A 25,669-nucleotide genomic window follows, 5' to 3' on the forward strand; every position below is an offset into this window, starting at 1 on the left:
GTCATAGACTCGAGTCTTTATTAAAAAAGAGAATGAACAAGAATAAAGCCTGTTCCATAATCTTACTCTTTTTCTATATACCTGTGGGTGGCCACAGAAACAATGATTGATTACTGGTCCTGGATTCTCTGGCTAAATTAAAGTGCCTTAGCTTCTGGTTGAAAATGAGGACTGTCAATGCAAAACAACAGAACAGGGAGTGTATATATAATTCTACTGCAGAAATGTCTTTCAATTCTGCTGAAAATATTTTTTAAAAAGCTAGAAACAAAGACACATTTCATCTAGCAAGGGCAATACAAAGGGGTTATATAAATTTATTTTTCATATAACAATTGATTAGTTTAGAAAAAAATTCCCATTTTCAATGTTTAATTCCATCTCTCATTTTTTAAAAAAAATCACTAAAAGGACAAAAACCCACACAAAAATACAATCTGTATCTGTTCTATATTTACAGATAACCGGTCACTATTAAGGCACAGATTGATTAAAAACATTTATTCAAATAATCCAAATATCTTGTGCATCATATAACACTGACAACACCGTATACTGTAGTGTCATAATCCCTTCATTGCATCAAGAGAAAGTGAGAAACATAATTTCCAGTGTTTTTTATTTACTTTTTTAGCCACCCTATTTAATCTGGTTTAATTGGGACAGTTTTCCCTTTGGCATAATATCAAAGCACTGTTCATAAAACCTATATCAACTCAATACTGCAAACCATTCCATTTTCTTCCTGTTGCAAATGCATGGTAGAGAGCTGGGGGGAAAGACTCCAAATGATTATTTTTTATTTGGGGAGGAGGTCTTATTAAAGAAATGATAAAATTTAGAGCACTGAGTTGTTGCACAGGAAACAGATCTGGAATTCTTACTCTATTGCTGAGTGTGTAGCATGATGTGTTCATATAGCCATATAAGGCAGGGAGCTCCATGTGATGACCTGCATACATGTGACATACATGCAGGATCATTCCATTGTACTTGTGAAGGGAGTGATTTAGTTCTACATCCATAAGCACATACAGTTCTGTTTGGGAACAGGCATCTCCTTAGTGCTGTTATAATTGATAATTTTATGACAGGCCCATTATCTATGCCTTCACGGTAACCAATACTCTTTTTTTTTTAAGTGAAAATTTTTCGGTGTGCAAAATTTCTCTCCGATTCTTGTTCTAACTTTAATGATAAGACTTAACCATGGAAAAACTCAGACAAGTATTTCTGATCCCACATTTGTATGAAAGTCCCCAATTATTGTGTATGAATCTAATGCCTTCTGTGGAGAGCACGTGACAGTGGTTTATGTCCATGTAGAAAGTCTCGAATACTGAACATAAATAAGTCATTACAGTACAGGTAAGTCACCACATGTCCTATGGGAAAGTTTTCCAACAAATTAATACACTTGGAAATAATATTGCTTTGAAGAAAGAGAGGCACTTAGTGATTGTCTTCATGGATTGAAAACCCTTCATAAATCCATAATAAGATGTCTGAAAAGACCTAGGAAACAATGTTGCCTGATTTCTTGGACTTTCACAGTATCAAGATTGTAACAATGAGTTTAGCCACTTACAAAATAGTCTTTTATTTTTCCTCCTTCAGAACTCTGCTGTCTTTGTAAACTGTCACCCTGGAGACTTAAATAAAGCCTTTCCATTCTCAACAAACCCAAGTCTACTTCAAGCAGACAGATATGGTTTTAGGCAAGTCCTGTGACCACATGGAGCACAGCTAATGTGTACATAAGGACAGTGATGTATTTCTCCTCCTCATGGCAACAGTGCTGTCTTGTCAGATGATTATTTATCTTTTTTAAATAAAGTGACAATCTAGGGCTCCAGTTATTGAGTGCCGTCCATTCTCTACCATAAATCTCTAGTAGATATCAATTTAATCAGTTATGTACGGTATGCTTATAATATCTAAAAATAAAAGTTTGATATAAATAAAAGTGTCCTTTAGTGGCAGTATACTAAAAATAGCCCTTTGCCTTCAGACAACCATTAAAAACATTTTAGCAATAAAGGCAGCAGCTAAATATGACTGAAAAGGGTTAATATTGCAAAGTCCATTTGGTCTTTCTTTGCTCGCACCTGTTACAGTGAACTAGGTTCATTGCTAAGTGTTTCTAGGATGCTGACATAAATGAACAGAACTGGTCCATAACCAAGTGGAGTCACTTACATTTCCCAAAGTCACAGACTATTCTGCACAAAAACTAATCATCCAGTACTACTATGTCAAATAAAAATTTAACGCAGTCTGATTTGTACCAATACATCAGGTGACAAAAACGAGAGAAAGAGAGATAATTTCCACAGGACAAGAAGTAAGAAAGTGTAAAGTGCTGAAAGACCTCAATAATTATTTTAAAGCAGTACCAGAAAATCCCACTTTGATTTTTTTTTTTTTTTAAATCCCCAAATACCAAAACAAAATAAGCAAACAAACAAAATAACTTCTGTGTTTTCTGGCATCCCAGATGTCAACTCAGCCTTCATGTTAAGTAAAAAAATCAGTGCATATGTTATTATATAGGTAAATAAAAAAAGGAAATAAAGCCCTACCCTCATATTGCAAATTCTGTCCAACTGCCGTTAGGAAAAAAAAAAAGTAATCCTCGTGTGGCATTCTGTATGATGACATAAGAACATCATCATCACCTCTCTCTTCGGCACAAAGTTCAGGTGCGAATAAGATGCTTTGGTCCTGATACCAGACACCCGAGTGCTGAGGACGGTGTGCAGTGAAGGCTGTTCACAGATCTCCTGCGTCCGACTTGACAGAGTTGGCGGGCGTGTGCCTGGACGGTATCGCTACCAGCGGCCACTGACACTAGCAATGTCTGAGTGATACTGACGGGGTAGCCTCCCACTTGCTCCGCCTTCCAGGAAAGAGGTGCGTGTATTTGGCGGTTCAAAGAGCTTTCTTCGGTTTTTATTTAGTTCTGGAGAGAGAGAGAGAGAATCAGCACATGGCAGTAGAGCTCAGCTCAGAAAGTGGTGATGTGGTAGGTTTTGGGGGGAAGGTCAAGCAGGTAGCAAAAGGAAAACCTTTAAGTTGACCGTCAAGACATTTTTGAAATGCTAGAAAGTCTGATATGAAAGGTAGCCATTTGTAGCTGAGAGAACCAAGGACAGCAAATCATTTTTACTGCAGTTCGTAAAGTATCTGGGGAATATGTCATCCTCAGAACACTCTCAAGTCCAAATATACAAAATAGTTTCACTGATCCCAAGTGTCATTTCAGAGGCAAAGGGAGAGGCACCATCAAAGCTGGTGAAAGGCATATGAGAGGATGTATTACCAGTGATATAGAAAATTATTATAGCTCATTAAACTCATCCATGTCAAACACAGTGACCATTAAATTATTTAAGTCGACATGAAAAGAGGATCCCACTTCTAAACACCGGAATACTGGAGAAGCACACTGATCTGTTAATCCACAGCCCCGGGTACGAGGGAGACGCAAGAGGGAGGAGATACGGGGACATATGTGTATGTATGGCTGATTCACTTTGTTATACAGCAGAAACTAACACAACATTGTAAAGCAATTATACTCCAATAAAGATGTTAAAAAAAAAAAAATCCACAGCCCCGTGGCTCCACTGACTCATGATGCCTATGCTCCTTGAGTCAGAAAGGGTTATATGAAGAAGCATATCGCATCAGCAGGAGGTTTCTTTGAATAAAAAATCAACTTAGTAAGCATACCAACAGTTAAGGAAATTAATACAATTGAAAACAACCAATACGTGAATCCAAATTTTCAGGGAAAAACTAAGATCCTCGATTTTCATTTTAAACAAACCAGAGTACTGGTGGTTTAGTTTATGTCTTTTCCCAACTAAAAATTATTCACCAGAAAGGTGAAAAATGGAAGCAGCCTACCTTGTTTATGACTATGCAATACCCCATCCTCCCCTCCATACACACATTCACAAATTCTCAAGTCAACTGATGTAATTATTACTAACAAACTCATACAAGTAAATTGAATTGTCTGTCAGACTCTAGAAAGCAGCGTTTCTGATAGCCACCAAATGCAAATATAGTTGACCTTTGAATAGCACGGATTTGAACTGAGTGGGTCTACTTATACATGGATATTTTTCAATAGTAAATACTACAGTATTACACAGTTGGTGGAATCTGCACATGCAGAGGAACTGTGGCTACAAAGGGTGACTATAAGTTACACGGGGGTTAACTCCTGTGTGGTTCAAGGGTCAACTGTATCTTCAAACTTATTCAATCTCAAGTAGACGGAATATATAGTTGATGTGTTTAAAGCTGTTGTCTTTTTCTCTGGGAGGGTAGTGAAGCAAGTGATTCAGCACCTTTAATTATCTGCATGAAACTCAGGACTTTTTCAACCATATATACACACAACCCCATTCTGAGCGCTAAGATTACACAGCAAGCTATGGCCTGCTACAGTAATGCTGAGGATGAGAACAGAGGCTCAGGCAGGTTGCAGTGGGTCGTAGGTGGCCAGGGACAGCCATATGGCCAGATGTGCTCTTGTCTCCCAAGTGCTAGAAGGGGGATCAATACCCTTAACATTTCACCCCACTGCTTTCCAAAATGTAACTGTCTGCCCTATAGGGGTGACGCATGAGTGAAGACACCTCTTTTCTGTTCACATTTAAGTCTTAGGGGAGAAGAGAACCAACAGTAATTTATTAGAGCCTATTATACAAAAAGCACTTTACATTCGTTGTGTCCTATTTAAGTCCTCCTTAAGGGGTAGATAATATTACCATCCTCCATTTTATAGATAAGGAACCTGAGTTTTAAAAATAGATGAAGTAACTTGCCCACATGCCTGTTAAGTGACAGAGTTGAAACCCTGCCTGCCTGATGCAAAGGTCTATGCTATGGGCTTCAGTGGTCGGTCCATCCATTGGGCGGAGATCAACCAAGGTATCAGGAATACAAATTTGAGAAACTGGTAGTTTCAGGTATGTAGATAACAGAGCTTTCCTTCATATTTTATATGGATATCAAATTTACTTTTTAAATAGATAAAGCTTAGAAACTCTGAAGAAGCAAGGAAGATATTACAAGCAAAAGACACATGCAGGCATGCGTATAGATGGCTATTGTTTCAAGTTCCTTAAGAAATGCAGTAGCAATGACATTCCTATCACATGTATCTTGTTTAAAAAACAAACATAAAATTCAGAGATCAAGACAGAATTGAATATATTTAAAGGCAAACTTATAGGAGAGTTGAGAATAAATGAATCCCCTTTAACACAGCCTGGGAAAGTTTTATCACCTTCAAATGAGGAGACTTTCTTTGGCCTCCGTTTTCTCATGGGGAAATAACCCATGAATCAGGAGGACATTCCCACACTATAGAGAAGGAGAAGAAAGGAGTAAGTCAAACACCATTCTCCATGAGCACTTGAAAACAGTCGGGCCACTGAAGACAAAAATTTTTAACAGACATTGAAAACTTCATTCTGAAAAGTCACATCAGCTAGATTTTTGAGAGGACAAATGATCATGAAGAAATTCAGCCACTCCCTAAAGATGTAATTTCTAAGAGTTCATATATAGAGATATTTCAAGTGTGAAGCACAGAGATAAGTCTTTAAGATTATCAAGGATCAAGTCCTACTGAAGAGACTTTTGTTCTTGTTGTTGTTTTTTAAATTAGAAAGCAAACTCCCTCTTCTGATTTTTTTCAGTAAGCCTAAGGGATAGTTTGAGAAAATACCAACCTTTTTCTTTGAAATTCCAAGGTTCACACAATCCTGGCAGCTCTCAGGATCTTGTTGCGGATCTGAACAGAGTCACAAACTAAAAGAATAGGTCAGGAAATGTTAGATCTACCTGAGGCTGTGGCGGAAAGCCTGTCAACAGGATGCTAAACTTCCTTTCACTGAGTCCCTGAAATTTAGTTAACCAATCACTAAAATACTCAGAGAGAAATCCATGAATTTTCAAAAAATCGTGGATTTGAAAAAAAGATGAAATTTTTTCTCTGATTCATTCCTATTAGAGATAAATCTCATCTCCTCCTATAACATTAAAATAAATGTCTTCTGGCCCAAGATTAAAAGCAAACCAAAACCTTATACTGAAAGAACAACTTCGATTATAAGTTAAAAATCGACAAAATTTTAAAAAGTAGTTTGAGCAAACTCTGTATCTAATCAAACTATGTAACCACAAGACAAACCTAAGTCAAGGCTGACCTGATATCCTGCCTCTATCTGGAATTGAAGTATTCTGAGACTTTAAATGAATGTCTTTGTTATCAGAGGAATTGAACTGGAAAAAGAAACTTTTTGATGAAGCGTTTCTCCATAAAAACTTATTCCCTGCAGAGAAAATGATTTACCAAGTTCAAACAAATGCACTTCAACAAAGTAAGGCAAAATCATCCTTAAATAATCAAATACTCCCCACTGTACAGAGCATTCATAAGGCATCTTATTCAAAGTCTCTAGTTCCCTTTAAAAGCAAGAGGACCTGTGAACCTCACTGAGAGAGGCAGTCTATAGAAATAAGATAATAACCTCAAAAGAACACATTGAAGATGATGATTAGAGAAAACAGTTTTTTAAACGAGGACTCAAAACCCCTCCTACTCCCCAAAACCCACCTAGAATATGTCACCAATGTCTCCCAGAGTAAAAGTACTGAAGATCCACTTGGAATCTATGAAAATATTTAAAGATATTTGCTTGTTGCTGGAAGCTTTAGAGAGTTTGGAATTGGGTTGGTACACAAAGAAAAGATGTAATTTTCATTGTACTGTCACGGATATTCCACAAAACTCTAGTGAAAGATTATGGAGTTCTGAAACATACACTTCTGTGGTACAAATGTGCGGCCCCATAGACATATTTTAACAGTATAGGCATGGTGATTGAGTTAATAAAATTTCAAGTAGTATATCAATTCCATTTGCAAATTAATAAAATAATGTAAAAATATATAAAGTTAATTTGGGTCCAGAAGTAACCCTCTGAGACTGAGCTTTAGGGTAAAGAAGTTGAAAACTATCCTATTGCCACAGATAGTAAAAAAAAAAAAGAAAGAAAGAACAATAATAATACATATCATTAAAACTGTAGGTTATGTTCACTGTGCCTGACGATATACCACATGGAAGGACAGATTTTAGAAATGGAAGGTGACCTTACACAATCATCTACTCCAATCCACCTTCACAGTTAAGAAACCACAACCAAAAGAGGTTTGGAAACTCTCCCAAAGGTACATGACTTGGAGAGGCAAATCTCAGATCTCGTTATGTGAATATAGTGTTCTTTCCACTATAACCAAGCTGATCTGATGAGTGAACAGGCAACAGTGGCTGCCCTGTGGAGCACCATCAATGCAGCCGCTTGGGTATATAGGGTGGAGGAAGACTTCTCAAACTGATGTGTGCAGGACTGTATCCATACAGAAGCCTAACGGGCTACTCAATGGCTGAATTTCTACACCTATTTCAAGGCTACTCTGCTTATATCTGCTTCAGATATATACGATTTCCTGTGGGGAGGTGGGCAGGGTTGATCAGCTGCTATAAAATAATGCAAGAGCAATCTGTTGCTGAAAGAAAACGGAAAACCACTGAGGCTTTTAGTTTGATGATTCAATTAGTGAATGCTGCTTAGAAAGGGCTTTCACCAGTTGGATGCCACTGCTGGCCTCATAAAAGCACAGCCTACAAATTCAGTGTTTTGAAAAGCAATGTCATTTTCTCACCACAGCTGACGTTTGGCTCTGTCTTTTTGAGAGACTGGCACACATATAAAATTGGCATTCATGAACTTGATCAGAAAGACTTCAAAAAGTAACCTCATTTTTCTGCCCTCCCCCCAATTCCTTCCTCATATTTCTCTAAACACCTTTTTGAGGTACATTGTTATGTATTTGCCAACTCATCATCTGCCCATTCCTTCCACGTGGGAGGTACCTAGTAAATACGTGTAGAGCATTTTCTTATACATAGAACATGCAAAAGATGCACAAAGGCGGTGGTCTGGGAGACAGACCTTCAGACTTTCCTTCATTCTGTGACTACTTTTACTATACTACCCTCTTCTGTGACACACAAATTCTATTAAAACTTGGGGTAGGGCTTCCCTGGTGGCGCAGTGGTTGAGAGTCCGCCTGCCGTTGCAGGGGACACGGGTTCGTGCCCCGGTCTGGGAAGATCCCCCATGCTGTGGAGCGGCTGGGCCCGTGAGCCATGGCCACTGAGCCTGCATGTCTGGAGCCTGTGCTCCCCAACGGGAGAGGCCACAACGGTGAGAGGCCCGCGTACCGCAAAAAACAAAAACAAAAACAAAAAAACAAAACTTGGGGTAAAGTTAAAAAGCATTAAGACAAGAAATACCAATTCTCTTTTTCTCTGGTGCAATGATCTCAGCTGCTATGCAGGAACACATGCATTTAAAGCATGACAGCCAGTCCAGAATAATTATTCACGAACGCAATGATCATTGCTTAATACAACCTCAAAATGGAGAATTAAACTGCTCCCTCATCCCCACGTTCTGCAAAGGGCAGTTTTGGTTAGATCTTTCCGAAGAGATCTGTTTTAAGGAAAGACACTGTCAAGGCAGGTTTTCAGGCAGTGCCTTGACGAAGCAGTGGGCATGTTCTTGGCATTTGTCACACTGTTAGTGGGAAACACTCTGAAACCACAACCCCAAAGCTGCCAGGTAGTAAGCAAGGGGTTGATGGGCAGAACCAGCCCCATTGGCTGGAGACCAATGGCAGAGGTTCTTCAGACTTTAAAATATGAACAAGAACATTTCTATTCACCTGAGATTGCAAGCAGCATTTTCCTCCTGGCACCGAAAGTTGTAATGCCCAGCTCCTTCAGATCCTGATCTGTGAGAGTGAGGAATGTCTGAAGATCGATCTGTGGGTGAACAAGTCATCTATAATCAATATATTAAGTATCTTTCTTCTTCAGCATAAATTCTACTCATTGCTACACTTATTTTATTTATTAATTATGCTCTGCCTACTTTCACAAAAGAGTGGTGGGGACAATACAAACCTAAGGGACAAGAGTTAAGTAACAAAGGTGGTAAAATGAAAGTGATGATTCTAGCAGAAGACTTAATCTAAGCCAGTGATTTACTGCAATTGAAATATAAACTTAGGCATCCTAAGGTCCTAGCATCCTGGCAGCCAGGGCAAAAAGGGAAACAGAAATTGCAGTTTTGTGATCTGATGAAAGGAAGAATACATACTTGTCCAGAAGAGAGAAAATAATTCTTAGTTTTAGATTCTGACTTGGTTAAGTATATCTCCATAAAAAGAGACTGAATAATACCATAAAGGGCATCTTCCATTGTGTTCTACATAAAAATGATAGCAGAATTCACAGTCTACCTCAATTTGCTTAACCCAGCAGACTATCTCTGAAAGTGGCATACATGAAGTATTTCTAGCAACAGTATAAATGTAGTTCCTGGCAACAATGTGTGGAGGGAAGTAGCCCAAGAATCCCACTGTTCCTCGTGAAGACTGTGAGGAACAGAAAGGCAATGGGCTCTGAGGCCAGAGAGACTTGGGTTCGGGTTCTGACTCTGCCATTACTAGTTGAGGGCACTGAGAGTTGACAATCCTATACCTCACAGGGTTGTTTGGGGCCTTAAATATGATCTTAGATATAATGCAATGTGCTAACCAAAGGGGTAAAATAGTTGGCAGCTATAGTTAGTAATAACGTATACAGACATATCATCTGTGAAAGTTGCTAAATAAAGCTTCATCCTGGTTACAATATATTAAATCTCACAAGGTTACTTAATGGGGGATTCTTGTTAAGTCATGTATGTATGTGAGAAAACATCCTACATAAAGGGAATAGTACCAAATTTCAACAAACCTGAAAACAGTAAAATATACTTTTTATTCAAATTATATAGAAATTAATTTGAAATTTTCTGTTTTGATTTTGAAGGTTACATCCAGATCTTGAAAAACCTTTTCATTTACCATTTATCACAAATCTAGAGATATGTTTTTTAGAAATTCTGTCCAGTGGAGACTATTTCAGGGATCCTCAAGCTCTTTTTAAAGGGCCAGAGAATAACTATTTTAGGGTTAGTGGGCGGACTGTCTCTGTTCCAACTACTCAACTCTGCTGTTTAGCTTGAAAGCAACCACAGGCAATATGAGGTAATTGAGTTAGTGGGGCTGTGTTCCAATGAAGCTTTATTTACACAATTAGTCAGCAGGTCTGCAGGCCACAGTTCACTGACCCCTGCTCCAGTTAATATTAGATGAAGCCAGTCTGACTTTATATTATTACGCTTTTTTCCTTTTTGAAGTAACTAGATAAGAAGTACCCATAATAAATTTCTATGCTTCTTCAAATACGAAATAGAGATTTAAAGCAAACCCAGACTATCACTGAATAACATCTAGTCACTTACTTCTAAAACCTTCTGTGCATGAGCAAGTTAAAATACCTCAGCCCTGAGCTTCTCAATCAGCCACCTGCATCTAACCAGGAAGACTAAATAAGTAAATGCAGTTCTTTAATGCACTGATGATGAACGTGTTATTCAACTTAGAAAATCCTTGGTTAAATGAACACTAATTTAGGTTTAGGGAAAAGAAAACAAAATCATTGTCCTAAAGTCCAAAATACACATGACAACATTTTTCTTGGTGTTAACAAAAAAAGTTCAGCAATTAAACTTAAGTTATGGGCAATACATTAGATTTATGATATAAAGTACCTAATAAAAATCTTAGATTATTTACTGACTGATGCATGCCAGGGAATTACTGGCATGTAATCTAACATGAAATGAAGCCAACTAGCATGAAACTTGGAACATGTCAGGATTTGAAAAACAGATACATTTAGAGAACTATTCTAACTTTCTGTTGCCTTGAGTTAGCTGTGCTCTGGTAATATGACAACACAATTAGAAAGAACCACACTTAGGGGCTCTTTTCTTTACGCCAGTGCGTCACGGCCACAGCTGATCAGTCTGGCCAAAATCCATGGTAGGGATGTTTCAGAAGACATCTTAGTTCTGCCTCAGTTCAGGCAAAACCCAAACAGTAAATTAATGAATAAGTTAACATGTATAAATAGTGCATTATCTTCTGTGAGAACTTCAGTAACATGATTAGGATGGTGTCACAAACAACCATAGTTATTTATTTCAGACCCTGTTATTTACTTTTAAGTGCCACAAATAAAGATAAGAACAGATGAAAGAGTAAAATCTGATTAAATATGGAGTTATTGCTGACCTTAGGGAATTTGTGAATCAAAAGTTCCTATAAATCAAGACACTCATTAGGTCTTTTAGCTAAAACTGGTGAAGGTGTTTTTGCAAACACAGTTTCCTACATTTCTGCGATCCTGTGTTTACCAGTTGCACTAAATAAGAAATAAGATGGTGACAATTTTCTTGGCAGCAAAAATAAGCTATGAGACTTGGATAAATGCTCAGTGAAAACACAGTCATAGGTAAATGAGTGATTTCATTCTAGAAGTCATCATACACACAACCAAAACAAAGATGCCTGGGAAGATAAATAAATAACCACCCACCTCTTGTTGCTGGAAGACATCTGTGTATTTGCCCAGGCCCAGTTTGCTGAAGAGCTCAGGGAGGTCAGAGCCTTTGAAAGAGCTGTTCAGGTTACAGCCATTGCTTCCTGTCAGCGAGGAAATGCAGTCCATGTAATTGCTACTGCTGAGATAGTGCTCCGCTGAAAGGCAGAGGAAAGACAAGTGTAAATGCCCAGAGAGAGCATGGTTTAATTAAAAGTTTTAATCACTCAAATAGTTCAGATTCAGTGTTTTGGGCTGGATAGACCAGTAGCTGCAGAAATGCAGCAGTCCTTTACTGAAACACTGGCTTTTCATTAAGGAAATGCTGGTTACGGCTTTCAGGGAGGCTCTCGCCATTTAAAAGGTTACACTTGGGAGGGAGCAATTCGGCGGCAACAGGGCCTCTGTAGTTAATAATCATTAAGCATATTCTCCCTGAGCATTCACGAACATTGGCTCTTCACAACTGATTTGATGTGAATTAAACGAGGAAGTGGAAGCAGGACCCCTAGGACACAATAAAGGTAAGGAAAGTTACAGGCTCCTTTTAGATGCAGGCTGGCCCTCTGTATCCACACTTGTGCTTTCCTGTGGTCAAAGAAATACTATGATATTATCACATATAAATCTCATTTCCCTCAAACATAACTGGGCAGTGAGTTCATGAAATGGAGTGCTTCCAAAATTAAGAGTAACATATGAATGAAAAGAATGATGCCGGAGTTCCTGGATTTAACTTACAACAAAAACAAATCCATCTCTTAGGGGAAATTCTGAGACAGCCATGCCGAGCTTTGCCTTGGCTCTGCTACTGATCTGGTGGGCGAAGATTTCTCCATGTTGTTTGTGGTTCTCAGACCCAAGGACATGCACAGCTGGGTGACAGACTAGTGAGCCACACCAAGTACTTGACCAAATATTCAAACACTCTTCAGGAGCTGCTTTGGAGAATCTAGCAGAGCTACGCAGCCATTCCTACCACCCTGACCAACAACTGACTCTCATCCATGTGGAAATTCTATCCTCTTATACTAAAGATGCAGCTTCAGGGGGATTCCCAGATTGATGAGGGCAGAGGACACTCACCTAGGTATCAGATCCATCTAATCTCCTCTGGGATCAGTGCATTCAGCAAAGCTAAGAATTTTGTTCTGCGTTGCACTGGGTGCCACTAATCACATTCTCTGGTTGTTTTCATCTCCCAATTGAGAAATCCTATGTATGTTTCAACTGGAAGGAATTTCTTGATAAGGTTTCTCTTTCTTTTAAAAACAGGTATTTTATCTCTTTTAGGAAGAATGTGTAGGGAAAAGGACCCAGGACCAAGCCCTGATGCGCTGAGCCCTGGAACACTCCACCAATTGAAGGTAAGGCCCCAAAGTCACCAAAAAAGATTGAGGAATGACCAGTGAGGTACCAGTTTGAGGATGTCACAAAGCAGAGTATGATGAGCACACTGGAGTGACCACTGGACTTGACAACATGGAGGTTACTGTCAGGCTGACCACATAGTTTACTGTCCAAATGATAAATTTACTTTCTTTGAGGAAAAAAAAAAGAGGGAGTTACTGAGGAATTACAGTGGAACAACTGGTGAAACAGGGATACCCAGAGAAAACCTAGACATTGGTGACCTTGACATGGGTGTCAAGAAAACTTTTCCAAAACTTTGTTGTTCAGTACACTAGCCATTGGCAACATGTGGCTGTTGAGCACCTAAAATGTGCTAGTGCAGATTAAAAATGTACTCTAAGTGTAAAATACCACACACCGTATTTTAAAGACTTAGTACAAAAAAAAGACAATGTAAAATATCTTTACATTGATTACATGTTTAAATGATAATAATTTACATATGTCGAGTTAAGCAAACAGATCAGCAAAAAGTGAAAAAAATATTTTAAAATGTTCTTAGTGATAAATATTTATTATGGTACACAACTTTTTTTTACAATTCTTTTCATCTTAACTACTTATAGTATCTATATTCTCTTTTAAACTCCCTAGGCTCTTAAAACATCGGACAAAGGCCAAGGAACAGTGCTTTTTTAATCAATCTTTTTAAATTAATGAATCCCCTATCTTAACCCTAATCCTGAATTTCAATGCAGCTAAGTCACACAGTCAATTTTAATCATCCAGGCTTCAGTGCAGGGAAAGGGGATAAAGATAGAAGAAGAGAGGCACAAAGCTAATTGATGCTGGAATATAAAACGGAGATCATTTCCACCCCGAGATGTGCACCTGGCACCACCCTGCCTCTCAGCTCCATTGTCCTGTCAGCGGTGGAGGACCTAGCCCAGGATTAACAGGAAGACTCCAGGCTACTATTGACAGTACGCTTGGGAATGAAAGAGTTGACCATGCTTTCTTATTTAGACTTGGCTGACACCATGACTGGTCTTTTCAAATCTGAGACTCTTGACAACATGGCTCACTTGATTGATGGTAACAACTGGCTGTTACTGTTTACTAGGCTCATTTAGATTGCCTTTCTCCAAGTATTCTTCAAATACTCCAGGGTATGTGTTTCAGGATTCCAAATTCATCAAAAACCCTGAAATAGGCATTAGGGGAATATCTTGTGATTACTGTGTCCGTTCTTGTCTGTTTACCTATTTATACAGACATGTGGGTGCTGTCACAGACACAACCACTGGACTCTGCTGCGTCTTAATCATATTTGTTCAAAGCCTATGCTTTAAACGTTTTTTTTTCCTGATAATTTCATTTAGCTGCATCTTGTCAATTTGAAAAATCTTGCTCTTCACCTTCGGTAGCCAAAGGTGACTGGGCAGACTTCTATTGTCTAAGATACTAATTTGATCACATTCTGCTCAACTCCTTTACATCCCTGCCTTTTCCTCATCATTCTGATGTTTGTGTGTGCGTGACTCATTCGTATATTCATTCCACAAACATTTACCAAGCACCACTAGGTGTCAGACACTGTTAGACATTTGAGAAGGAATAATAAATTAAGAAAGAAGGCACAGCCTCCTGTTAGTGGGATTGTAAATTGATGAAGACACTACGGGAAACAGTATGAAGATTCCTCAAAAAATTAAAAATAGAATTGCCATATCCAGCAATTTCACTTCTATTTACCCAAGAAAACAAAAACACTAATTCAAAAGGATATATGCACCCTGTGTCCACTGCAGCATTATTTGCAACAGTCAAGATATGAATGCAACCTAAGTGTCCATCAACAGATGAACGGATAAAGAAAAGGTGGTGTGTGTGTGTATATATATATATATATATATATATACATACAATGGAACATTAGTCATAAAAGAAAATGAAATCTTGCCATGTGCGACAACATGGAGGGATCTAGAGGGTATTTTGGTAAGTGAAACAAGTCAGAAAGAGAAAGGCAAATGCTGTATGATCTCACTCATATGTGGAATCCAAAAACAAAAACAAAACAAAGTGAAAACAGACTCACAGATACAGAGAACAAATGGGTGGTTGCCAGAGGGGAAGTGGGGGTGAGAGTGAGATGAAGAGGATTAAGAGGTGCAAACCTCCTTAGTTATAAAATAAATAAGCTACAGGAGTGTCACACACAGCGTAAGGAATATGGTCAATAATACTGTAATACCTGTACAGAAACAGTTTCTAGACTTATAGTGGCAATCATTTCATAATGCCTGCAAATGTAAAATCACTAGGTAGTACACCTGAAACTAACATAATATTGTACACCAACTGTATTTCAATTAAGAAAAAAGAAAGAAGGCACAGCCTAAAAGAATGCTCAGTACATGGGCACTAAATAAGTGTTTACTGCATGAATGTAGTCCCTGAGTTGTGGAGCTCAAATTCTACAGGAAAAGACAGTTATGTAACTAAGTAATTGTACTTCAGTACAACAAATGCTAAAATGAAAGCATATACAAAATGCAGTGAAAGCAGAGAACCACGTGCCCTGCTTCACTGGAAAAAAACAGGGAAGGCTTCTCAGAAGAGGTGGCCTGTGAGTAATCCAAAACATTTGAAGGCCTGGAGTCCAGAGTTTATACTCGAACATTACCCTAAACCAACTAAACAAATTCCAAGCTGATTACATCTAAAAGTATGACGAAAAGTCAAAGCTCACTTGATTTGTTCTGTTTACGCTTGGGGCTGCCAATAGAAGCTGCAAATTCACTATGACTTGCGGGTCCTATTCCATTTCGGTCTCTCCAGTTATCGGATTCGCTTCCACTGCCCAGGTGTTCACGACTGTTGGACCTTGAGAGGGACATTGATGAACCCTGAAAACAATCAAAGCCAGATACAGGAATGTTTAGTAAGGTAGGTTTCCCGGGGTGAGAGGAGAAAAGAATACACATTAGACCACTTACCATTTATTTTGATTGCTGGCCAATGCAGTTACCCACGAATGCTGATTCCCAAGAAGAGGCTATGGGACCTGCCTACAGTCTTTGTCTTCCAGCTACCAAGGACACTTGGAAATACACACAGTGAAGTGTTTTTCCTTCGTTATGAGGGAGTTGATAATGAGGGTGCCCAGAGGAGTTCTGAGAGCCCCCAGTATAAAGATTCATTCCTATAAGATTTAGAGGATTCCTATTTTGGGGAACAAGACAAATCCTCCATCTGGTATAGCAGGGATTCTCTGCCTTGTATCACACAGGACGAGTAGGGAAGCGGTGCAGCTACACCCAATGCTTTGACAGGAATCGAGCTCCCAGGCTCACAGAGTGGAAGGGTGGAGAGGAATCTGGCATTATGTCCTGTGTTACTCTCATTCAAATAAGTACATGATCTCTCCAACAAATTACAAGTATCTGGAAATTTTAACTGTTTTAATTCCCCCAAATCAAAATAAAAATAGTAATTTAAAAGATCTCACAGTTTGCACTGAACTTGCATTTATTCCTTCTTTATTCATTTATTTAATCACTGTATTACAGGTACCATACTTTGTACTATATCTACAGTATTAATGTCAAGATTCTCTGATTCTAAAAGTTTGATGTTTACTGGGTAATTCCAAGAGAACCCTTTACTATTCAGGTCACTAAACTCACTTAATTCAATCCCGCAGCAGCATAACCACAGCTGACCGCGCAGGGCTGTAATGCTTCTTTCTTCAGGGCATTATAATACCACTCTCGAGGCTTTCTACCTACCTCACTGTAGCCACTGTATGATCTTCCTCCCCTTTTCTACTCCAAATGTCAGATTACCCTGGGACTTGGTCCTCGCATTCCTATCATCTCGCTCTACACTTTCTCCTTAAGTAATCAGTAATCGCAACCTCTGTCAAGGCTTAACAACAGCCATGACTCAAATTTTTACCTCTGGGTTTGAATTCCCTACTGAAATTTAGCATCACAGAGTTGCCAATCTGACACCTCCATTTTACTGTCTCATAGGTATTTTAAACTTAGAGTGCTTGAAATCGTATTGTTGATGACCATCTCCCCAGCTGCACCCAAACCCACCCCTCTCCCAGAATTCCTAAATCTCAGTGACGACCATTCATCCAGTTGCTCAAGCCAACTTCTAAGAGTCATATTCATTCCTCCTCCCCTCACTACATCCAATCTATCAGTTAGTTTTATCAATGTCATAGCTAAACATACCCCAAATCTACCTACTTTTCTCCATCTCCACGACTGTCACCAATAGCCTCCTTAATGGACATTTTGATTCTATCTTGCCTCCCACCCCAATAATCCATGAAGCAACTAGGTTGTTTTTTTAAATGCAAATTAGAACAAAATCATGCCTCTCATAAGTATGAAGTCTTGCCATGCTTTTCTAGTACTTTACCATGGGCTGAGGTGCTCCGTAACTGAGTCTCTGCCTCTCTCTCCAACCTTATCTTCAATGTTCCACCACCCCATCCACCTTCTGCTCCATGAACTTACCAGTCTGTTCTGATTTCAAGATGATAATGCCAGCTGTTTCCCTGGCCTAATACTCTTTTCCTAGATCTTCACAAGGCTGGCCCTTTCTTGCCATCTAGGTCTTACCTTAAACATCATCTGCTCATTAAAGCCAGCTAAGACTACCCAATATAAAGCAGCCTCTGTTTCACATTTATCAGGGACTTTTATTACTTAATGCCTTCTTGATAACTTGTTACATATTTCTCTCTACCCACCAAACAGAAAGCTCTGTCCATGAAAGGAAGAATCTATATTCAAGCATTGTATCTCTAGTGTCTAGAATTGTGTCTGAAACACAGAAGGTCCTTAATAATAAATATTTGCAGAATACTGGATCTCACAGATACCTTTTCCTACATCTATGGGATCCCCTTTGCTGAATTGTGGGAAGGGGCATAGGGAAAGGAAGGCTCCTAAGACCAAAAAAATGGTCTTTTTCAATTAAAGCCATCTTTAACATTATACTTCAACCAGATAAATCCCATGCAGCAAGGGAAATAAGAACATGCTCAAAATTGGTAATTACCAGAAGCATTAATGAGATTATTATGTAGTATTTCTATATATTTTAAAATGTCCGTATCTAAACTCTTTTTTGAGTACAAAAAACCCACTCATCTGAGATCTAAGCTGATTTAATTCACACAGCTGTATCAGACGTGGCTAAACGATGTTTTCTAAAAACATTAAGTAAAACATAATTTTTGATATTTACTACTTCGTTATCTACTAACTACAGTATCACAAAGAGCAGCTCACCTCCACTCTTAGATCTGTAAGACTTAAAATAACCAGACAACCTCATTACTCTCAGTGCTGGGGAAATTAAAAACCATTTTTTGATTCCCAATGCAGGTTTTATTTGCTCCAGAGAATATGTAACCATTCCTAATGCCTTTAAGAGATGACTAGCAAAAAGAAAAGGAAAATCCCAAACCTTTTGTAGTTCTGTTGATGTGACAAAAATATTGCAGGTTATGTGGCCTTTTGTTTGACCTTTGCTGTCCCAGTATATCATCAAGTGGATAGGGTCATACTTTTGAGTCTTGAAGAAAACAAAAATAAGCCTCAAGCTACCTAACTTCTTCTCTAAAAGAGCTCTTTGGAAAAGGCTAATTTCTCAAAAATGCCTTAAAACTGGAAACAACTGCTCAAATCTGGTTTCTCAGAAATCTGAACAAGATGTTCAAAGCCTCGGTTTCTTGCCTTAAGCAAGCTTCCCATAGCAGGAAACTCATGTGCCTTGATCCCTGACACAACGAACAGCCCTCACCCATCAGGACCTACTGGCTAAGTGTGCTTCTCTAGAGCAGCATTCTACTTGTCTATTTGGTTTTGTTTTTCTTTGGAAAAGATGAAGGAAAAAGAGTGTTTCTAGCTACCCTCCAATTTAAAAATAGTGCTACAAGCAGAGATGTGGTCAATCTTTTAATAAAAATTGTTTAGCTTAAGCTCTCTTCATTTTCCCCCAGGTCCTTCTCAACCCAACCCTGTCCCTGTGTTCTAACCCAAAGAAACAATCTTCACTAACTGCCCAGTTTTTAATCCCTCTGAGCTATAACAGAATAAAGAGAAGGGAAGGTACCTGCAGATAGCAGCTGCTTCAGAATATCAGATCATGCTATGTAAGGGCCCTTTCACCTCCTTTCAATGGCTTTCAGATGCATGAAGAAAAGTTCAAGTCCTACACACCTGGGACAATCTAGAACCATTCCCTAAGAAAGCTTGGTTATATTTCTTCATCAGCAGTGTTTAAAGGGGCCGTGAATAAAAGCAGATTACATGGTGAATGCCCTTGCACTGATCTCGCTGGTTACATCCTCTCCCCTACCTTTCAATGTGAATGAGCTGTTAGCCATTAGCCAGGAAGGTAGAACAGGCTAGCCCAAGAAAGCCAAAGCAAGAAAAGCCACAGGAGGGGATTCAGCCACTGAGTCAGGACCCTGCACGTTCCTGCCCACAGAAAGTGGTCTACCTGTCCTTGGACAAGTGCCAGAGCAGAAGAGTCTTTCAGCTTCTGACATGATTTCTGTGCCATCCCCCTTATGTTACATCCCTGTAGAGCAATGTTTCCAGAAGGGAGGCTGCATCAGAAACAGACTAGACTTCTGCTGAAAATGTGGATTACTGGTTCCTGCTGGCTCCCTCCCTGAGGAGTTGAGATCCTGGGGGAAGAATTTGCATTTTTAAGCGCTCCAAATGATTCTTTTGTCTTTTAAGGTACAGTAACATGGCTCTAGAGCATTTATATATCGCCTTGCTATGTACCCTCTTGAGTTAAACCATTAGGAAGAGGAGTATAAAGAAATTTTGTAAAATGAATTCAAGTCCTCTCTCTGACAACTACTACCATGACCTCAAGTAAAACACTTAACTGATCTGGGCCCCTTTCCCTCACTGGGAGTTTATAGGTATCAAATAAGCTTGTGGATGAAAATGTACCATATAAACCCATAAAAAATAAATGAGTGTGATCTGATAATTATTACTAGCACATTATGTGTTCACATAACACTCTAAGGTATTCCTTTGGATATAAAATGCATATCTAGTTTGAATGTGCAGAAATACTTCCAGCAATAAGCATTCATATATGTATATGAATCACATCTTTCATCAGGCTCTTGGTTTTCTTCAGGGTAAAGTTCTTCAGTGGAAATAACAGTAGCTGCTAAATATTGCTGAGAACTTCCTGCACACCATGCTGAGCACTGGATGCCCTCTCCCACATCATCCTGAAACAACTGCAATGAGAAAATGGGCTCAGAGGTGTGAAGTCACTCATCAAAGCTGTACATGTGTCGGTGGTAGCCATCAGGCCCCATAGCCCCTGCACTTGACAACTACATTATTAGAATGATCATCATTTCAACCTGTCACACTGTTGGTCTTTGAGAAGAGAAGTGAATTAGCATTTCTAAAGTGAAATATTTCATCTCTGAAACTACAGAAGCACAATCAACCACCTAACACTCCACTCCGCCAAAGGTGAGGGTGAGCAGAATGGAAGACTGCAGGTATTCAATATATCAGTGGAAGCCTAAGAATTAGCACAGCAGTTTTAAGGTCTCTGCCAGTGAAAGGAGATATTTATTTTCTCTCAAAGCTACAATGGCAGAAAGAGGGGTGTACCTCCTAGAGCCTCAAATTTTTCACAATGGTTCCTACATTCTAGCTGCTGACAGTAACTTCAATCTTTAAATACAGCCAGCTAGGTTGCTACTTTAAGTCTGACAATGAAATTCACAGGAGACTGTTCTTTGTAGTATTTCAATAGTATTTTCTTTTTCACTTACTCAGAGAGACAAAGGAAAAAATGTCATGTTTGCTTCTGCCTTTCATCAACGTTCTAATTTATTACAAAGAAAATGTGTGGAGAAAAGGTCAATCTACAAATGCTAGTTATTAGACTAACAATTATGAAACCCTTAACCACTATTTGTTTTTCAGCCTACAGTGTTCTGGTTGAACACTGTGATTCTTGGATTAATCATTTTCATCCACGTTTGGGTTTGCACAGCCTCACCAGTAGTGTGTGTGCATATGCTCTAAGTCCACCCCACTCGCAAAAGGCTTACAGCCAAAATCTGACACTCTCCAACTGAAAAGGCCTTGCCGAGTGAGTCGTACAGCCTAGCTGAGAAGCAAGGAACCCTGGATCTCTTCTCCATGTGGTGAGGATACCAGCTTCCCAGTCACACCCTGAGCACTACAGCCAACATCTAGGAAGCAAAACATTTTGGAGCTCTCGTTTGTGATACTTCCTGCTGTGTTCCTGGCACATCTGAACACACTGAATTTTTAACTCATATCTGAGAACTTGTTTTTGTTGGATACTTGCCTTTTCCTCCTATGCTGGGCTTGCGAGTGATACTCTTGGATAAAGGCATTCTTTATACATTTTTTATGGAATTTACATCTGTCCTTTGCTTAATCTCAGCCCTGCTCTATCACTTATGACACTCTCCCCCTAACAAAAACAAGTTTATCCAAATTTACACCTCCTTCACAGCTGATCAACAACTGCGAGAGAAGACGCATAAAAGATCATAATATATTGGACTGTATCAATTTCATAGCAATATGTTTACAGGAATAGAAGTTAAAACATCACCATTAATAGATTGTCCTTATATAAATAGAGAATGGGAGAGGAGAGAAGATTGTTCTCTTCTGCTGAGAGAACAGACAGGAAGAATAGGTAGGGCATGACTCTACAAACCTCAAAAGTGGTTGTCATTGTGGGCTTATAGGACACATGGTTGGCCCTTCTCAGCTCCTTGATAGTTTCAGCGGGCATGGATTTAGAAAACCCGAGGCCACTCCAGGTATTTGTGGGTGTTCTGACCTCCGTCACCACTGGTTTCTTTAACATAGCTTTGGAAAACAGAACATAAAACAAATGCTTGGTATTTTTAATGAATTTCTTAAATAAGACATCGATGAGTATTGTTTCTTTGATATATGTAAAGAAATTATCATTGAATATTATTTCTTAACACAAAATGCCTTAAAATATCCTCATAAAACATTTTATACAAAGTAATGGTAAACTTTAAAATGATACATTATTTCTTCATTGATCTAATGCTAATCTACTCAACCTCAACAAAGTTTGTGCAACTTGAACCTAAACATTCTGGGATTCCTTTTATGAAGGTCCAATTTCTCAGTTCAACATCAACACTGAAAAACCTTTTATGTGTTTACTGAAAAAAAAATCAAAGTATAGATTATTAATGTGTCACATACCTTTGGTTGCTAATAGCTTTTTTTGTTCATAGTCAAATGCCTAAAAGAAAAAAACAGAGAAAATATCTTTATTGTCAGTCTATCCAAATGTTATGCCAATACTTCATGAAAAGATTTTGACTACAGCCCAGGAATCTGCCTGAGACAAACGCTAAGCTCTGCACCATAATGTGACAGTAATCCATGCAAGTCTGACAAACTTAAACATGTTTTCAAAACTGATGCATTATAATAATAAAGTACGACTTCCAATTTTAATTTGTGACAGTGACAAGTTAGAAATTTTCCTTCAAAAAGAAAAAAATTCCTATTTACTATGAAATATTTAACACACCAGGACCAATATATGCTAACGTATAGTGAATAACCTAATAACAGTTATGCTAAGTTTCAAAATAATGCATTATCAGAATGCTTAAGCAGTACATTAAAATTAAACCTAAATAAAAATATAAACCTAAATTAAAAAAATAAAACTTAGTTATCTTTTGTTGCACAGGACTAGGATGGCACCATTTATTCTTCCCATTCACATTGAATAAGTGACTATGACACAGTCGGGTCTACATAGGGACCAAGGTAGGTCATTTTTAAGAAAGGAGTCCAGATATAGCTACATCTCAAGTGCTAACCCAGGATTCTCAACTCACCAATTCAGGAACTAGCTTAGACTTGATTTAAGAATGTCTCTTGTAATAAACTATAACGGAAAAGAATTTTTTAAAAAGTATATAGATATATACATATATGTATAACCAAAATCACTCTGCTGTACAGCTGAAACTGATACAATATTGTAAATCAACTATACTTCAATAAGTTAAAAAAAAAAAAAACAAGAATGTCTCAAAGGCCTATCAGATGGGTCAAGAACCCACTGGCAAGAGCTCTTTGGACCTTCCTCCCAGGAGGACTATACCATCATATGTAGGGTGTCCATATAATTTGTGGTCTGAAACAGGATACTTCTGAAAGTGAAATGTACTACAAATGATTAGGCCAAAATAATAAAAGTAAACAGGCTGACCTAGACCAACCAGAAGGAACATGGCAGTAAATTGGGAGAGTCAGATTTTTAGATAACACAGTTTGATAATGTTTTTGAAATCCTAGGTCTAAAATGATTCTGGGAGTTAAAAATCAACTTGTAATGACTAATGTCTAAGGGCAAGATGTGGGGAGATGCTAAAGTTACTTGTTCAGTAAATATTTGAGTGCCTTCTGGCTAAAGGGACTGTGCTGCACTTTGTGTAAGAATATTACAATGAATCAAAAATAATCTATAGCCTCAAGTCATACAGAGGCTTACCAGGGGTGAGTAAGAAAAATAACCACAAAATAAATTAGAAAGTGAGATAAGTGTGAAGAGAAAGCTGGAGATATAGAAGTCCAAGAATGATCAGGAGACACAGAGATCATCTTCAGTTAAAGCAATCAGGGAAGTCTTCAAACAATTATCACTGATTTCTTGGTGATTTTAAGAGTCACTTCTTCACTAATGGCATAAATACATCTATTTAAATTGAAACTCTATCACCAAGAACATTTACATCCATCCTAAAAGAAAGGAACATGAAAGTGGTTCACTATAGGTATATACCTGATGGAAAAGATGAGAATCACAAGATGGATGAAAACCATAAAGGGATCATAAAGGAATTTGATACTTCTTAGATGAGAGAACTTTAATTTATAATAACTGAAAATAAATCCACCAGAGAAAATGTAATAAATGTCTTTTTTTTTAACTTTGCACTTTATAAAGGCTATGGCTTTTGTAAAAAAAACATTCATCTAAAAACTCTTGAAAATGTTCAAATGCAAAGGATTAGAAAAACAGACAAGCAGGATTGTACTGTAGTTTTCACTGGAATTACAGAAGTATAATTTAGTCCCATGAATTAATTTGTTTGACATATCTGTGACAACTTTATTTCTAGGATTTTGTGAAGTTATTCCCTTTTTTGGAAGTGGGGGGATGGGGGATGATAAATCTCTTACTACAAAGTAGGTAAGTCTACCCAGTAATTCAGATACTGAAATCAAATGTTTAGAGGCATCTCTAAAAGCACAAAATCCTTATCTTTCATATTGTGATCTATATGAAAATCAGATTTCTGAATTTCATGATCAATAGTCTATTTTGAGTAATTAGCCTAATACTTTGAAAATGGATACAGAGAAAATCCCTGCTGAGGAAATTGTTCAAAATAATCATAAAAATCTGTGAACCAACATAACCATCAATAATATTTAGCATCTCCTTTCAAAACACTAAAGCTTCACATTAGTTATTTTTTTTTTTTTTTTTTTGCTGTACGCGGGCCTCTCACTGCTGTGGCCTCTCCCGTTGCGGAGCACAGGCTCCGGACACACAGGCTCCGCGGCCATGGCCCGCGGGCCCAGCCGCTCCGCGGCACGTGGGATCCTCCGGGATCGGGGCACGAACCCGTGTCCCCTGCATCGGCAGGCGGACCCCCAACCACTGCGCCACCAGGGAAGCCCACACATTAGTTATTTTTATAACTGTCTAAGGAACACCAAATTTATCTTCTCCATTTCACAGATAGAAGAATATTATATCTATTTATCCAAGACTATGTCATGAGATAGTAAATGTTTAGAAATAACAGCTCTCATATTTATCTACATTTTTTAAACAGATGAAAAATGTCATTTGCATAATACACAGTGACATAGACCATACTATGTCATTTTTAATATTATATTTTAAAGAATTCTTCTCAAACTAAATCCTGCATTTCTTTTTTTTTTTTTTTTTTTTTTGGCAGTACACGGGCCTCTCACTGTTGTGGCCTCTCCCGTTGTGGAGCACAGGCTCTGGACGCGCAGGCTCAGCGGCCATGGCTCACAGGCCCAGCCGCTCTGCGGCATGTGGGATCTTCCCGGACCGGGGCACGAATCCGTGTCCGCTGCATCAGCAGGCGGACTCTCAACCACTGCGCCACCAGGGAAGCCCTGCATTACATTTTTAATGTTTATAACAAAACCAATTCCTAACTACTGCATATATATTTAAATTTAATTTCTGCTCTACTGCTAAAAGCTCACTGAATTCCCCATTCCCCAACCTAGGCAGCCTACATTTGGATGACTTGTCCTTTTTTTTTTTTATCATTACCTGCATGTTGACATATGATGGCCGTGGGGCAAGGCGGGCCCTTTCATTGTTCTGCTGGGCAGCGGCAGCCCTCTCTGCAGCACGCTCACTCCCTGGAGCCTTCTTGTCAGCCAAAGGGCTTTCTGCAGTACTCAGCTCAGGATCTGAGAGCAACCTGTCAGTGCTGCTGTGAAAGAGAGTTTGGGATTGAACACTCCACCATTACATACAAATGTAGCACACATTTCCTAGGTGCCACATTGACTATGTAGCTTTACCACTGTCAACCATTTACAT

General features: G+C 38.6%; 1 protein-coding gene across 4 annotated transcripts in view; it reads right to left on the reverse strand.

Moving 5' to 3' along the window:
• Window positions 1-284: 284 nt before the first annotated feature.
• The window catches only part of BICC1 (BicC family RNA binding protein 1), a 299,937-nt gene continuing 274,552 nt past the window's right edge, over window positions 285-25,669 (reverse strand). For 2 of the 4 annotated variants that reach the window (XM_082634830.1, XM_082634833.1), the window contains 7 exons: window positions 25,394-25,559; window positions 22,252-22,291; window positions 21,722-21,876; window positions 15,696-15,852; window positions 11,585-11,745; window positions 8,818-8,917; window positions 286-2,962 (listed from right to left, as the gene is read on the reverse strand). In XM_082634830.1, the coding sequence (XP_082490956.1) occupies window positions 2,832-2,962; window positions 8,818-8,917; window positions 11,585-11,745; window positions 15,696-15,852; window positions 21,722-21,876; window positions 22,252-22,291; window positions 25,394-25,559 (910 nt within the window). In that variant the 3' untranslated portion in view covers window positions 286-2,831. Of the gene's footprint in view, window positions 2,963-5,753; window positions 5,833-8,817; window positions 8,918-11,584; window positions 11,746-15,695; window positions 15,853-21,721; window positions 21,877-22,251; window positions 22,292-25,393; window positions 25,560-25,669 lie in introns of all 4 variants that reach the window. The other 2 variants (XM_082634832.1, XM_082634831.1) reach the window with 2 other exon arrangements.

Source organism: Mesoplodon mirus (genome assembly GCF_964341445.2).
Source record: "Mesoplodon mirus genome assembly, chromosome: 2".
Taxonomy (NCBI): Eukaryota; Metazoa; Chordata; class Mammalia; order Artiodactyla; family Ziphiidae; genus Mesoplodon; species Mesoplodon mirus.